General features: G+C 33.3%; 4 protein-coding genes across 7 annotated transcripts in view; 2 read left to right on the top strand and 2 right to left on the bottom strand.

The window, feature by feature from the left end:
- Nucleotides 1-192: 192 nt before the first annotated feature.
- On the bottom strand, nucleotides 193-2,798 carry LOC149485491 (uncharacterized). Of its 2 annotated transcripts, none has more exons than XM_089699641.1 (6): nucleotides 2,509-2,798; nucleotides 2,054-2,150; nucleotides 1,427-1,534; nucleotides 1,127-1,234; nucleotides 457-516; nucleotides 193-302 (listed from the first exon to the last, which is right to left on the bottom strand). In XM_089699641.1, the coding sequence occupies exons 1-6, from the start codon at nucleotides 2,700-2,702 to the stop codon at nucleotides 261-263; spliced, it is 609 nt and encodes a 202-aa protein (XP_089555767.1). In that variant the 5' UTR covers nucleotides 2,703-2,798; the 3' UTR covers nucleotides 193-260. The 2 variants fall into 2 exon arrangements, with proteins under 2 accessions (XP_089555767.1, XP_089555766.1); XM_089699640.1 differs by having other exon boundaries at nucleotides 457-513; nucleotides 2,509-2,796.
- A 4,418-nt stretch (nucleotides 2,799-7,216) lies between these two features.
- Nucleotides 7,217-9,710, top strand: LOC149485490 (uncharacterized). Its single transcript, XM_089699639.1, has 7 exons — nucleotides 7,217-7,526; nucleotides 7,822-8,125; nucleotides 8,208-8,304; nucleotides 8,407-8,514; nucleotides 8,851-8,958; nucleotides 9,375-9,434; nucleotides 9,541-9,710. Exons 1-7 carry the CDS (start codon nucleotides 7,217-7,219, stop codon nucleotides 9,580-9,582), a joined length of 1,029 nt encoding a protein of 342 aa, XP_089555765.1. The 3' UTR covers nucleotides 9,583-9,710.
- Nucleotides 9,711-10,068: 358 nt separating this feature from the next.
- Nucleotides 10,069-13,397, top strand: LOC149485489 (uncharacterized). The gene is made up of 7 exons (XM_089700255.1): nucleotides 10,069-10,452; nucleotides 10,577-10,930; nucleotides 11,040-11,294; nucleotides 11,371-11,483; nucleotides 11,615-11,778; nucleotides 12,233-12,385; nucleotides 12,764-13,397. Exons 1-7 carry the CDS (start codon nucleotides 10,282-10,284, stop codon nucleotides 12,883-12,885), a joined length of 1,332 nt encoding a protein of 443 aa, XP_089556381.1. The 5' UTR covers nucleotides 10,069-10,281; the 3' UTR covers nucleotides 12,886-13,397.
- A 420-nt stretch (nucleotides 13,398-13,817) lies between these two features.
- The window catches only part of Moe (moesin), a 40,770-nt gene continuing 39,412 nt past the window's right edge, over nucleotides 13,818-15,175 (bottom strand). For 2 of the 3 annotated variants that reach the window (XM_089700302.1, XM_089700299.1), the window contains one exon: nucleotides 13,818-15,133. The gene's annotated coding sequence lies outside the window, so the exon portion shown is untranslated. The remainder of the gene's footprint in view (nucleotides 15,134-15,175) is intronic. The other variant, XM_089700301.1, reaches the window with a different exon arrangement.

Raw genomic sequence — 15,175 nt, 5'->3', positions numbered from 1 at the left:
ACGTATTCAATGGTGTTTTATTTTTTAACAGAAGTTCATGGTTATCTGTATATTTTTTTTTTCATATAACTTTAGGGATGAAAGCGAAGTATATTGTATCAAGTTAAAAGGCATAAAATAAATACACATTCTTATAAAGATATTTTATTTCACTATACATACTCTACTATACTATTACCACAGACTAATAATAATATACTACGTATACAACTATTACGATAGAAAGTAGGTACTTATTAATTGCCGGAGCTACGTTCATATTAGTAAAACAAAGAGAAAACACTATATGACGATTTGACGAGCTGAAACAAAAACATAATGGTTCAATTAAATTATGCATAAAATACATAGTTCAGTAAAAACCCCACTCTGGCCTATGGGCATAGGCTCCCCTCCCTATATGCTTCAACTTTGCAACTATTAAATTAATAGCAAGCAATTTCATATACTATTTACCGTTACATAAGATGCGTAGGAAAGCTCGACAACCCCCAAAGCTCGTAAGGCCACATTCTTCTGAAAATATTTAGAATTTTATTAAAAATTATCGTAATGAACACATACGCGTATATATAGACGCATGTGGTAAATCTATGACTAGATATTCTCAACAAAAAAGGTGATTACAAGGTGATTACGCTCGAGCTCTCACAAAAAAAAAGACGGGTTGCACTCCGGAGTCCGGGAGTGCCGGCAGAAGGATTTTATACCCAACGCCGCTAAAGAAGTTTTCACTTCAAAACTACGTAGGTAGTTAACTAATAATTAAATTATGAAAAAATAAAATGAATAGAAGCATAGACTAATAATAATATACTACGTAGAACGTATTACGTTTAAGTAGGTAGTTAGTGTTACACGGATCATTTGGCACTTGTCTAAATTGGGAACTCCGAACTAGTGCCGTCATCTTGTAAAAATCTGTTTCATGAATTCCCTGAAACGAAAGAGATTTTTTCAATTCAATTCAATTTATTTTATGAATGGCAGTGCTGCAGCCGCGTTGCCACAATAGATTTTTTGCATCGGCAAACTTTGTTTCACTCGTCCGTCATTTGACAGTTTTATCCACAGTTTTATTTAAATCCAAGTGCCAAAAGATCCTTGCGCTACCATAGGCTGTTACCTGCCCTTGCGCGATAGAGAAAGAGATGAGGTGTCGCACGCGAGCCGACGAGCCTCTGGTACAGTTTTCCCACCCAGAACTGTAGATAGCTGTAGGAACCTTGCTTGCCTTGAACAATTGTATTTGTAAATTAGTGTAACGATTAGGGCATTATAAGAATGTGACCAACCTAATTACTCCTAAATTCATTATAGGAAGGTGCTTATTAGTGAATTTTAATATTGGTTTAATATGTATTAAAATTCACTATTTTGCACCTTCCTATAATGAATTTCAATATGCCCGCTATATTGAAATTACCTCAACAGTGACATCTCCCATGTTCCACATGAAGAAACCAGTCCCTATCAGCATGGCGGACCCCATCACGCCCGAAGCTAGAATGTTCATGGGTGTGTGCTCTGATGTCTGGAAATTATAAACATCACTATGGAACATGGATGGATACCAAATATTTAGTAGTTCAAGCCTTTATTATAGCTTTAATTAATTATATACCGGGAAAATTCCCGCGAGATTACAAATTATCAAAAATTTAGGATTCGTAATTTTTACTTGCAATGTAATGAATTATTTTTCGCGAAACCGTAAAGTTGTAAAATTGGTTGGTTGAACGAATATGATAGTTTTTATTTATTTTAAAAACTACACAGCAAATATAGATCTCCGTCGGCTCAACCTGCGCTTGATGAGCGTTTGGGGAAAATCTCAGTTTAACGAGCATTTGTATCCGTTGAATCAGTGAATGTCATTTCACAATTTTACAAGCTTACGGCGATATTTAAAAATACGACTAAGTAGTAGGTAAATCCCCATTGGAACCTAACTACCTATATTACAATTTGGGCTTGCCATACTTAAAAATATTTGACCAGAGCACAAATTCTATAACTATTCCGCTTAGCTATTCCGGGGCCTTATGTTTACCATAACGCGAATCATGACCAGGACGATAGTCATCATATTTATCATTAGCTGGAGACTTAACACTACGTAGAACGCTTGCTGGATATCATCCGTGCATCTAAAACAATTGAATCATTATATTTTAATTATATCCTCTAACAATATGAGTAAAGTTAGACAAATACATTTTATAAAGTTTTCTCCGGAAATTCTTGTTTCAGCGCTCGATTCGCAATTTATTTTACTTATCAGGTTCACACATTTTTAATTTTTTACCGAAATAAAAATGAGCGCTATTTTTAAAATGCAATTTCTACTTGTGTTGTGTTGTGAGTTGTAAGTTGTGACTTTTGAGTTAAGTAGATTGTGCCGGACAGGTTATATCTATTACCATTCTGCCTTTTTTTTCTCAATTATTAGAGATCAAACGTTTAAATAATTATAAAAAATATTAAATTTAAGTAATTAACTACTACCTTAATGTATCTATATGCAACTGTATGCCAGTCTTAAGAGCTTGCTCGTATTTCATCTCCTTTTCAGACTGACTTATGTCTTCCTCAAATATCGTGGTGAGACTGTAAAAGTAGCTTTGTAGATTTGTATACTGATAACTCAAATAAATAATTGATGTTATGACCACGAGAAACAAGGCCATAACTCGCACCATAAAGAACCACCAAAATATATAAAATACAACTCTCCATATATTCCCAGCAACGTTGTCGTCTTCAACATCTGGAAAGGCTGTGACCACGGTGATGAATTTTCCATCTAAAAAAACAAAATAAATAAAAAAACAAAATAAGGTGATAGTTAATATGTACCTACCTAACTAGTTATAATATTATATGACATGGACTAAATCGAGATTTTTCATGCTCGCACTTTATGAATACGGACTACTTACCTAGTAGCAAATAATTATTATAAGAAAAAAAAATCATCAGATTTAGTTTAAACAGTGAAATATAGTTAGAAGGTACATATGTTTATCTGCGTATATCGTATTTAGGTGGAGTCAAGAATTAACTAATAATAATTAAAAAATAATAAACCTCCAAGTATAACCAAAACCAAAGCTTCCAACCCGTAAGAGAAAAGAGCTCCCGAGCACAATGCAAGGAACAGCACCGCGTATAATTTGGACCTTTTTATAGCGGCATTCTCTACATTCTCATTATTGTAATGTTTCTTCAAAGATATCATCAATGTATATGCTATTTGCTTCACAGTATCCCTATTCAGGTACAAACTAATATAGTAGAAACTAAGCATGAAGTGAGAAACGCCCAAAGTCAACAAATCGTTCTTCTGCTTTGGCGAAAGATTTTTCTGTGTGATAAACGACAAGTTTTCTATAACGACGAAAATAAGTAACATGATATTTATTATTTTCACGTATATTGTATTGAAGCGGACAAGGAAGGGCGGTAAATTGTAATCATTATTGTCAAAGTTTGGTAGCCCACAAATGTAGGCAAATTTGTTGATTGAAGAAAAAAAGGTCGCTAGTTTAGTTGTTTCAGGAGTTTGGTCCCCCATTGTGCTTTAATTTCTATAGGTTATAACAATAGAAATATGTACGCGGAAAGTGTAAAATAAATACATTTTCCGCTCTATTTATATACGGAAGAATTCAATACACAGGGCTGTAATCGATTATATCCAAAATTATATCTGCTTGAGGTTGTATATGTTTTTCGTACCAATGTACCAAACGCATCCGCTAGGCTCGTTTACGCAAAGGCATAGTACCATTATGTATAATCAAGGGTATACGGTATACCTAATGCTTCTGTTGTCTCTTGAATAAAAATTTAACAAATTTCGAATTTTAAATGAATTTTAAAAACAAATTTAACAATTTTACGGCTAATCGGCGTTAGTACTTATGCCGTTTTTGAAGATCGAATGTTGTATTTGTATTGCACCTTTTTCTTATAACATTATTGAATACTACCAGGGTTGTGGTATATCTAAGTAATTGGTATGTAGCACATTAACATCATTTTTTTATTATGAATAAAACAATGTTAAATACGTCCACTTGCTTATTGAATTACTTAGTACTTAATTCAGTAAATAGATATTTGATTACTTAATGTTTATTTGCAATATTCGATTTTAAAAACAACTAAGTAGCAATTATTTTAATTGTGAAAGCTTTTTAAATGATTTAACTATGTGTTATAGCAACTTGCTTGTAATCTAATTACCACCTGAAAGCTCGTCGATGAGCTACCTACTATTGACTACCTACCTATATTTTGTTTTACAGTAGTTAAGCCTATTTATTGGCTAGAGATAGATAGATAATATTACATTTTTTACCTATTAAATTAATATTTCATTTTTAATCGGTTTTGAGTTTTTGAGTTTAACAAAAAAATAATAAGAAAAATCAATCCTCTTTTGATCACAAGTTTAGGTAATTTTCATGACGGCAGTAGCAGTGTAAAATGTAGATATTATACCGTAGATATTTATTGATTACTTACATTTTTTCCTCAATAATTATTAATTTTGATTATGATAAAAGAAGGCAGCAACAAATAATTAGTAGCGTAGCTAAATAGATAAGTCCGGTTTACACATCCATGGTCGTACCTTGAAAGTCTTATCCTATCATATTATCCTATCCTACCTACTAATATTATAAATGCGAACGTTTGTGAGGATGTGTGTGTGTTTGTTACGTACTCTTTCACGCAAATACTACTGAACCGATATAGAGGGTAACTTGGATTAACACATAGGATAGGTTTTATCCCGGAAACTCCACGGGAACGGGAACTATGCGGGTTTTCCTTTGAAAACGCGGGCGAAGCCGCGGGCGGAAATCTAGTAGGTATTATAAATGCGAAACTTTGTGGAAAAAAGAGGTGTGAGGTGTAGAATTTGTACATGTTCCATGATCTTGCGTCTGAATATCTAAATTCAAACTAATACAAGTACTCCTGTGTCATATTATGGGTTCAACAAAGCAGAACGCTGTCTTTTGTTATCGGCTGCGCGATTCTCTCAATAGACAGACTTAGAAAATGAAATGATTAAAGCGCGTCACACACGGTGAAGATACTATAATATTTTATCTTAAGATACTGTTATATTTTATATTACAGTATCTTAACGCATCCGGTATCAGCGTTCGGACCATCATTTTTCTTTTTGTCATTGCGTACTAAGACCCCTGTAGAACCGCCATCCTGTTACAAATTACGCGAAATTTTGTGGGTCATTTGTAACAGCTGGTGGCGGTTCTACAGGAGTCTTAGTACGCAATGACAAAAAGAAAAATGATGGTCCGAACGCTGATACCGGATGCGTTAAGATACTGTAATATAAAATATAACAGTATCTTAAGATAAAATATTATAGTATCTTCACCGTGTGTGACGCGCTTAAGTATGGGTTAAATCGATCTCATTCAAGAGATCAATAAATCGACCGAGAAAAATAAATATTTATTAACACAATACATTGTAACATAAACAATATATAGAAGAATTCAGCACATGCTATAATTATATAATACCGATACGCCGTCGCAGTATTTTATATACTTAATAATATGTCTTTAAGTTAGTCCATTTGTTTGTCAGTTTATATCCATTATTTTTTGCTCAACGTGGTTATTTAAGCCTCGGGTTATTTGAAAACACAATTTTAACCCTATAGAAGGCGCTGCTGATTGCTCTGTATGCATATCACCAAATTTTATTATTATGCCAAGTACCTAGCTATTCTACTTTCTAGGTTGTAACGTATGCCATGTCTGCTAGTCTCAATTTATAGCATTATAACTTAAAAGTTATATAATATAATGAAGTAGGTACATGCTTAGGTAATTATAATTCTAATAGCGAGCGTATACCCATTGATCAGTACTGTATATTTAATACTTTAACTCCGTTAATTTCTGCTAAATTATATGATTTTATAGTCATAATTACTACGTTAATCGGTATTTATTTGAAAGCTTATCTAGTATCTACCTAGTACACTTGTGACAGAGATTTAAACTGATTTTTTTTTCCTTTTTGGCAAAAAATATTCTTATCTAAATAGTTAATAAAAAACTGAAAAGTTTTTTCGGTTTGTTTGCACGCGTCAAGAAGCTTATAATATTATCTAGATCGCGCGGCCAATCTCTTATACGGAATTATCTAGATCCTGTAATAATTTCAAAATTGTTGCCACTGCTGAATATGTACATGACATACAATTCATGAATAAAATATTTTAGTATTTACAATTTCCTATTCAAACGTGGCATAAAAAGATTCTATTAAATGTGGTAGGTACATATTTAAAATTGATATTAAAATAAATATACAAACGGTCTGATGAAGCACCCTTTGAAATTGACTGCTTATAAATAATTAAGAAAATTAATTATACAGTAACCAGCTAATTATGAAGTACTGTCTAGGATCATGCTCGTCAATTACTACCAATTAGCTAAATTAACGTTATTCAACGAAGTGTGTAATTACTTGTTATATTTTATCCTTTAATAATGTATAGAAACAGGGCAGGCGGCAACGTTTGATTTTAAAGAATATTATGTAGTTGAAAACCAGCAGTAGCTAGCAGATACAAAAATTCAATATCAAAATTATTGAAGATGATTCATGAATGTTGTAAAACTATGCTTTGGATTATTTACCTACCTATAGGCTATTCTATAATTTAGTTTCAGAATACCTAACCCACATCCCACAACCACATAAAAATATTTATACAAATACATAAGTTATCATTCATTCCGCTGGCACAAGCTAGTAATAAATAGAAGAGCAAGGCAAGAATTAAAGTAAATTTCTTTCTTCTTGCCTTTCTGTGTCAGAACTCAGTTCAGATTTCAGAAGTTTTGAGTATGTAACTATAGAAATGCTTAATATCGAAATCGGTTATTCTCAAACTTTCGTTTGAAATACATCTCTGGCTTTAAATCCACATAAATAATCGCTCATAAATAACCTAATCCAAAATTTTCGTGGTTTTAAAACTGTCAAGATGTCTGAAGTACAATATAGAAAGAATAAAACGTCTGAATTCTTTTCCAACTCAAGTATCCTAATGTACAAATGTGGATTATCGTATTTATGGGTGGATAAAGTTTCGTTAAAATATTTTACATTGTTCAACAGGATTTCAACGTTTTTCATGCTTACGTTGATGACCTCTGAATACATAGCGTTTTTCACTCAAAAAAATCTAAGTGATAAGCAGGCATCTGATCAAATAATGTTTGCTATTTCTCATCCAATACTCATGTCATATTCCTTCAGCATTTTATATTACAGGAAGGATATTAGGAAGCTGTTATTCAAGCTCTCTGTGGTTTTAAAAGAGGGATACAACGATTTGGAGATAGAGACACAAATGATTAGAAAGGCGAAGTTGTATTCGACATTTTATGTTATGAGCTTTAGCGCTGCTTTGTTTTTTTACGCTTTTGATGGTATTATCATGTATTATGCAGGTTGTTAAAAAAGGTATTATGTAGTCGTAATTCGTAAATTGTATCCTCTATTTCTTACTAAAAAGAAAACTTAACCATTTTAACAAGGAATAAGCATTTGAAGACTGAAATTATTAATTGGTGACAAAAATATTGAAAACGTGTAAATTTTAGTGTGGCTATCATACATTGAATCCATATATTTTTTTAATGCTTAAAAGGTGTGCTACGAAGTATCTATAGGTATATCGCCACCGCCACAAATAACAATGCAACCGCTTTTCAATTAAATAATTTTCAGAGAAATTAAATTTTTTAGGCGACACTTTCACAACGGTAATTTTGGCATGGCCGGATGTACAACAAAGGGGAATATTGCCAGATTTTATAAGGATTGCCGTGTATTTCCTGTGGTGGCTTTTCATGTTCCGTGTATCGGCCGTCTATGTATTAGTTATTTCTTTAACGATAACGTTGAGTTATCAGTATAAGAATTTACAAAGCTATTTTTACAAACTTGAAGATATTTTTAAAGATGGCAATGTGGGAAATTTTGAACAAAAGGAGAAGGAATATGAACGTGCATTGAAAGTTGGTATTTCATTGCATTCTGATACTATTTGGTACGTAGAACTTCGATTAGAATTACAGCTTCAAAGCTTAAAAGCTTTGACCATGCTTTGATTGGTTTTATTCCATTTTTAGGTGTGTGAGGGAGTGTCAACGAATTTGCAGCTGGGTGTTCAGTGGCCAAATTACTTTCAATTTTACTGTATTTTGCATGCTTATGCTCCAAATGGTGGTAAGCTGAATTCATAGTTTCATGGGACAACTTTTTCACATATATTTTCATACTTTTTTGTGTTACGTAGCTACACTTTTTTGTTAATCTTTGTTCTTTAAGAATTCTGAGCGTACACTAATGGGTGTCTTGGCGACCTTGTCAACGAGCGCATCTCTCTTGATGGCTACTGGTTTCTTCATGTGTAATGCTGGCGATATTACCGTTGAAGTTAGTGTAATATTTCCTCTTTTAATGTACCTACATATTATATATAATCTTTCTATACGAAATATAAGTATAATAATCATAAAAAAATCCATCAAAATTGGATGTGTTGTGAAGTAAATAACTTGGCATACTTATTTATTATTACTTATTATTTATTTACAAACGCTACTTGGAAAAATCGGCTCATTTTCCATGCTATATGTTTCCAAAATAGCATACGAGATATTTTAGATATATTTTTATACCATGGGTAATGTTATAGTGATTAATTTATGTAATTGCCAATTGTTAACTCAAAACGTACGTTTTTATTCTGATATAATTTTAAAATTTTAGGCAGCTGCATTGCCAACGGCTATTTTCTTTTCGGGCTGGCAACATTGCCGCGGCGCCACTTCTGTTCGCATCAGGAATTTATTAGTTGTTGCCATTTGTCAAAGCCAGGTAATTCAATTAAAAATAAATTAAGTTTCTCTACTCAAGGGTGAGATAATGGAGGGCTTCGGTTATCGCATTTCTCTTATTTTTATCTTATTCTATTAATATTATTTAATATTTTTATGAAAAACTTTCAGGGGGAGGTCGGGTAGAGTGAACACCATAAGATATTTAAGGCTCTCGCAAAAAGTAATGTATAAGATACAAAAATCAAATAACTATCAGAAATCAGTATTTAATCATTGCTCATATTATAATAATTAATACCATCATCAGTTGCCATTAATTAGTAAAGATACATTTACGGCAAATTAAATTGAAAATTGCATGAAAAAACCTACTACCGGACTTCCCCTATATTTAATAAAATTTATATTGATAAATCCCAAATTATATTATTTAACTCAGTTCTTTCATTACAGAAACCCGTGGAGATACAATGTTTCAATGTTATTAAAATGTCGTACCAGTCATTTGTTTCGGTAATTTTTTTTTGTTTATTTAATTTTTGAGATTGGGCCATTGACTTAATACATACCTATAGCTTTTATGTAACTACATATTATGTAATATCTCTTCATTTTTCAGATTGTTAAAGCTTCGTATTCAGTATTCTCAATTTTATATTGAAGAGAGCGACGAAAACATGAAGAATATAATACATAAAGCATTCATAACATTTGTATCTATAACCTTTAGATTAGATAATTAAGTAACATGCTTTCATTCTACAAATCTCTATTAAAATCTACAATTTATCCGTAAGAGCCAAGAGGAAACTGATAAAATACATAATATGTAGAAATTCATGCACAGCCACGGCTGCGGCTATAAACTGTGTCTATAAACATATAGCTTCGTATTATAATTTATTATGCATTAAATAAAATACAATAGTTTCGTCACTGTCTTTTTATTTTCAGTAATTTTTTCCTAGTTTATAATAGAATAAAAATTTAAGAAGAGCTGTTTTTTCTAAGTAATAAGATTAAAATATATCGATCCCACAATCCCGTGATTAGCAGTAGTGAGCAATGAGCATGGAAAATGGAACGTTATGATTGACATTTGATAGCTATAGGCCTATAGCCTATATGACGGAAATTGTCATTCAAAGTTCAAACATTGTCAATATTATTGATTGCATTACTATATTTTATTTTAATTAAAATATAAATTGAATTAGTACATTTGGGATAAAATGTTTATACATTAAGATTAAAATCTACGTGCTTCGGTTATAATTAAACCGATGTTGTTTTTAATTTTTCCCTTGCGAGGTTATTTTTTATTTTCATTTATTATAAACAAAGTATAATTAATAAAAGAATGCGAACATATTCACGGAAACCTCCGGACCATCAACTCATCGACGGTGTGCTGGAGTTGTGTCGTCTCTGTCTTCGAAAACCCATTAATCCTATGACGATTTTCGATAATGACGACAGAAAGTTTTGTGGATCCCTGCCTATGAGGATAATGATATGTCTTGGTTTGGAGGTTTGTATGCTTTTATTAATTAATCCAACGTAAGTAAGCGGGGTATCTGTTGAAGTAGATTCAACGGTGAAGGACTAATCAATAAAACAAACATGCTATTACGAAATCCCAAATCATTTTGCAGATTACCAATGAAGAGTGTTTACCTAACATGATATGTTCACATTGCTGCAGGGACTTAGATAATTATTATGATTTCAAAAAGAAATGTATGCTATCCTATAGAAAACTCAAATCACATCTTATAGCTGTAAAAGAAGTAGAGGTTAAAAAAGCAGCCGAATTAAAGTTAAAATTGGAAAATTATTGTAATTTCAAATCTGATTTACCAGAAATTGATGGGGAGGAGGGGGTGAACGATCTTAGTGATGAGGACAATGAGATTATATTGTCGTTGACTGACGAGGATGCCTTGGAAGTTATTAACATATTCAATGAGACGACGGCTTGTGCTGGAGACCAGCCTGAGGATGAGCAGGTATTTATAACATATTTATTTAATCTAGATATTAATATCAAAGAAAATTTGTTGAATTTTATTTCATACAAGAAAACTATGATAAATTTATGTTTAACCAATGCTTTAGGTACAGGAGCCAAGCGTCACAACTTCCTACAACATAAATGATAGTCTAGACTTTCTCAATTCAGTCAGTTCTGAACCCATTCCGCCTATACCTGAAGATGTTACCAGTTTCCTCTCAACAATCCTCGTTCAACTGGGAGTGCTGATAAAAGATAGTACAAACGAAAAGATAGTGGTCATTGACCGTACATTCAAGAATGTGAGATTGGAAACTAGCGATGGTCCTGTTATCCTGGAGCTTTTTGAGGAGGATGAGGTGATAAATAATATTTAATTAACAAAAATAATTAATTAACAATGGATCACAGATAATAATTTTAGTTTTTCAATAGGAACCAAAAAAGGAACCTAAAAAAGAAGAACCGGAGGAACCAGAACCGGAAAGGGAAATTGATAAAAACAGCACAGTTGAATTTGTTTATAATGCCACCAATGGGATACTGAGGTATGTTATGGAAAGATTTTTAAGAATTTTCTTTGTCAGTTAATCATTTTTAACAGCTTTTGTAATGTCATATAATTTTCTAAGACAAATATACAAATTGTGTGTATATAATATAAAAAAATAATTTGCAGTGGCAAGGCGATGTGCGTAACATGCGGCAAACACTTCGCGACGCGCGCGGCTATGGCACGCCACGAGCGGACGCACTCGGGCGTGCGGCCCTTCGCTTGCGACGTGTGTCAACGTGCCTTCACACAGAAGGAGGTGTTACGCCGCCACCAGCTCACACACCAAGGTACACACACACACACATAAACACACAGCGCTAAAGAACTAAATAAGAGGAAAAAAATAAAAAAAAAGCCCCATACACGCAGTGACACACACACGCGCGCTAACTATTGGAGTTTCTTGCCGGTTGTTCTCCATAGATACTGCTTTTCGAATCGGTGGTAAATGTTAAAAATATAATGACGATTCGAAAGTGCTTGTAAAAGAAGTCTAATTGAATAAAAAAATTGGTTGTCTGTAAAGTCGGTTTACTGACGATAGTTGAACGTGACAACGTCTGATTGTGCTTCTTTGTCTGTCGTTCCGCGCTCTCGCTTGCACTTCAAGCCTTACGGAACGCCTCAGAGCGAGGTAACGCCGCATGAGTCATGTTTTTTCGTGCGTGCAACCGGCTCTATCGAATTATAAGACGTTGTCAAAAATGTTTGAGTTTGAGTTGAACACCACGCTCTGTACAGCGGAGCGGCCGTTCAAGTGCGCGCGCTGCCCCAAGGGCTTCACGCAGCGCGCGGCGCTCCGCTCGCACGAGCTGACGCAGCACACGCCGCACCTGCGCCCGCTGGCCCTGCACCGCTGCAAGCAGTGCCCCAAGGTGTTCCTGCACCCCTCTGGTATGTGCCAACACTCATTTTATTCATATCTTCAAATATAGTCATTGTGATAAGCTATTTTTTATCATTAGAGCGCATTGGGAATCTTATAAACAACCTATTCACAATAATTAGTAAGTAAAAAAATAAAAGTTGATAAAATAAATTGATTTTCAATCTAATCAAATTCACAAATTTCAATATTGAGATAGACAAAAATAAATTGGTGTCTTCATAAAACATTATCATTCCATTCTCAGCATTGAATAGCTATTATCCGTCTGTATTTATCTAAATTATCTTTATCTATGACATATTATATGCGTGTCAAAAGCTATTTCGATGAAATTAAATTGGTTTTTTCATGTAACTTTAAATTAAATTTATTAATTTCATCAGGTTTAAGCCGGCACATGGTAGCTCACACGGATCGCTACTACGCATGTAACATGTGTGCACGCGCCTTTAAAGATAAAAGCTCGCTCCTAAGGCACCTCAAGACGATCAAACACACCACCTAGCCTCTACTTCACAGCGATCTGCTGTTTACATACGGGATTATAGAACGTTCTAGATAATAATAGACAATTAGAGGGACAATTATTAGTTATGCATGGAATGGTGCTGGATTTGAACTTTTAGCTTTTCATAAATTTTTGGCGGGAAAAATGACAGCTCGGAGACGCTGAAGATGGAATTATATCAATACAATTTTTAAATGAAATAATTATGTATTAGTGATATTAAATTTATTTTGTATCCAAAAATTTTAGAATAGAATATTCTCGATGTTGTGCTAATTAAAATAATGTCTGTGAATTGTACAAAGGTAATAAAGGAATTTCATTGTAGTGGATGTTTGATACTCAACTGTATATTTTTCATATGTATTTATGCAGTAGCCATTTCGTGATAAATGTTCAGTAAATGTAAAATAGATTAAAGTAGATATTGATATTTGTAATTTGCCAAAATATATTCCACTTTTGTCGATATGGTATCGAATTCAGTATTGAATAAAATGTGAAACTAATTTTTGGTATTTTATTTTAAAATCCATTTATTAACAACTCGTCCCCACTCAACGTTTTCTATAGCATGAGTAGATAGACACATTTATTACTTCCCTTAAAGTTAAACATACGTATTTTTTAGTTATATTTTCTCACCTCAATATGTACTACGAATTGGTTAGGTATCTTACCAAATTAGATAAACACTAGATTATGCTCCACACTGCCCTTTAAAAAAAAGTAAGGCGGTGGCATCACTACGCGGATATTTTTTTGTCCAGCGAACATTCACAATGGCGCGTATTGACGTTTTGGTGAGAGAAGTGAGAAGGAAATATTGCTAATATTTCGTTTTCTCTCTTTCGTATGTATGTATTGTTAAGGTTGTCTTTAATCAGGATAAAAAGAGGCATTTCAGTTAGTAGTTAAATAAAACACAATTTGTTATACTTAAACATTTTATTGGAAAAATTTTCGTCCTAGACTGAAAGGCAACGTGGTTTTGTATAATTTAGTATGAAGATTAGTCTTTAACTCATATTTAGGCGAGGGCAAAGTACGAATCCATTAATAATTTTCTTTTATAAAATATATTCCAAATGTTAAGTAGGTAAAGTTTTACAAAATGTATATGATTATAAATATGTATAGAATGGTCGATGTATCTAAAATTTAAGTATATCGTTTTTATAAATCCAAAATATTAAAATTCGTACTTTGCCTCCAGAGAACTGACATCAACGGATGGCACTTAAAAACAAACAAAATATTGCAACTATTTTCACAATAAAACGCCACCGCATAGTTACTTATTGGAATGCCTTTTACTCACTTAAATTAAAACATTATACACATCATATAAGCATACAATTAAATATAGTTTCGCTATCTTCAATTTTGTTCAAGAATTAACGGAAACGGGCCGATTTCACACCAACAATAAACTGAACGAATATACAACACATACTATTGTATATAATATCAGAAACTCGGAACGATAATTACACTTGAAGCTAAACTCCTATATCTAAAATATAAATGATTATAAAAATAAATAAGGGACATCGCCTCCCCCCCATCTCCGGGCACTCGTAACACTTTTGAGCAATACTAACGTACAAATTTTATATATCCACAAAAATAACTGTGTCTGACACGTTACGAATTTGAATATAAACACAGCGATAAGATATGAAAGTGTCAAGTGTTCCCGCAGCTCGCAGGGTCCCATATTCGCACACGCACTACACCTAACCAACGGCCGGAGCGACGAGTCGCTCAACAATTAATCATTAAAATAAAAACAAAAAGTGTGTGCCTCGATTTTCATATTTGAATACGATATAGTCGTCGGTAGATATTCGGTTATTATAGCACATTATAGTCTAAAATAAAATTACTATTAAGTAATAATCAATATTTACAAGCCCTAAGGCGACGGCTCAGTGAGCGGCGAGCACCAACGGTCCCCCCCCCACTCTGTGCGCATTCGCTGAACGTTCGTCACAATAATACTCGATGCGTTATCGTTTGGACGAGTGGCGACATTCTATATTCGGGAGGCCAGTGAGAGTTATTTATGTATTTATTATCTTTGACGAGCCATCGTAACCCATGTAATATGTATATGAAGCGATGTATCTGTGTGTCTGTTCGTGGTTCGGATCGGTTTGGCACTACAAGTGGACAACTATACTCTTAGCCAAAGACTATAATTGACGAACGCCGTCGGTGACTTGTTGGGCCGATCGCGCTGCTGGAACACAAATTACAATGTTATTATTATCACAAATATCAT

The sequence above is a fragment of the Colias philodice genome, chromosome 10 (assembly GCF_061535455.1).
Source record: "Colias philodice isolate Cphi_HAF_F1 chromosome 10, ilColPhil1 Martin Lab GWU primary, whole genome shotgun sequence".
In the NCBI taxonomy this organism is placed as follows: domain Eukaryota; kingdom Metazoa; phylum Arthropoda; class Insecta; order Lepidoptera; family Pieridae; genus Colias; species Colias philodice.
This window is presented reverse-complemented; position numbering and strand designations above follow the sequence as displayed.

Excerpts from the sequence above, each read along its gene's own strand:
- LOC149485491 (XM_089699641.1), bottom strand. The coding sequence starts at position 2,702 with ATGGTGCGAGTTATGGCCTTGTTTCTCGTGGTCATAACATCAATTATT. Across the intron at positions 2,151-2,508 it reads TTGCATATAGATACATTAAG|ATGCACGGATGATATCCAGC; the intron begins GTAGTAGTTAAT and ends CAATTGTTTTAG. Across the intron at positions 303-456 it reads CCTACGCATCTTATGTAACG|CTCGTCAAATCGTCATATAG; the intron begins GTAAATAGTATA and ends TTTTTGTTTCAG.
- LOC149485490 (XM_089699639.1), top strand. The coding sequence starts at position 7,217 with ATGACCTCTGAATACATAGCGTTTTTCACTCAAAAAAATCTAAGTGAT. Across the intron at positions 7,527-7,821 it reads TATCATGTATTATGCAGGTT|GCGACACTTTCACAACGGTA; the intron begins GTTAAAAAAGGT and ends TAAATTTTTTAG. Across the intron at positions 8,305-8,406 it reads TGCTTATGCTCCAAATGGTG|AATTCTGAGCGTACACTAAT; the intron begins GTAAGCTGAATT and ends TTGTTCTTTAAG.
- LOC149485489 (XM_089700255.1), top strand. The coding sequence starts at position 10,282 with ATGCGAACATATTCACGGAAACCTCCGGACCATCAACTCATCGACGGT. Across the intron at positions 11,295-11,370 it reads AGCTTTTTGAGGAGGATGAG|GAACCAAAAAAGGAACCTAA; the intron begins GTGATAAATAAT and ends GTTTTTCAATAG. Across the intron at positions 12,386-12,763 it reads GGTGTTCCTGCACCCCTCTG|GTTTAAGCCGGCACATGGTA; the intron begins GTATGTGCCAAC and ends TAATTTCATCAG.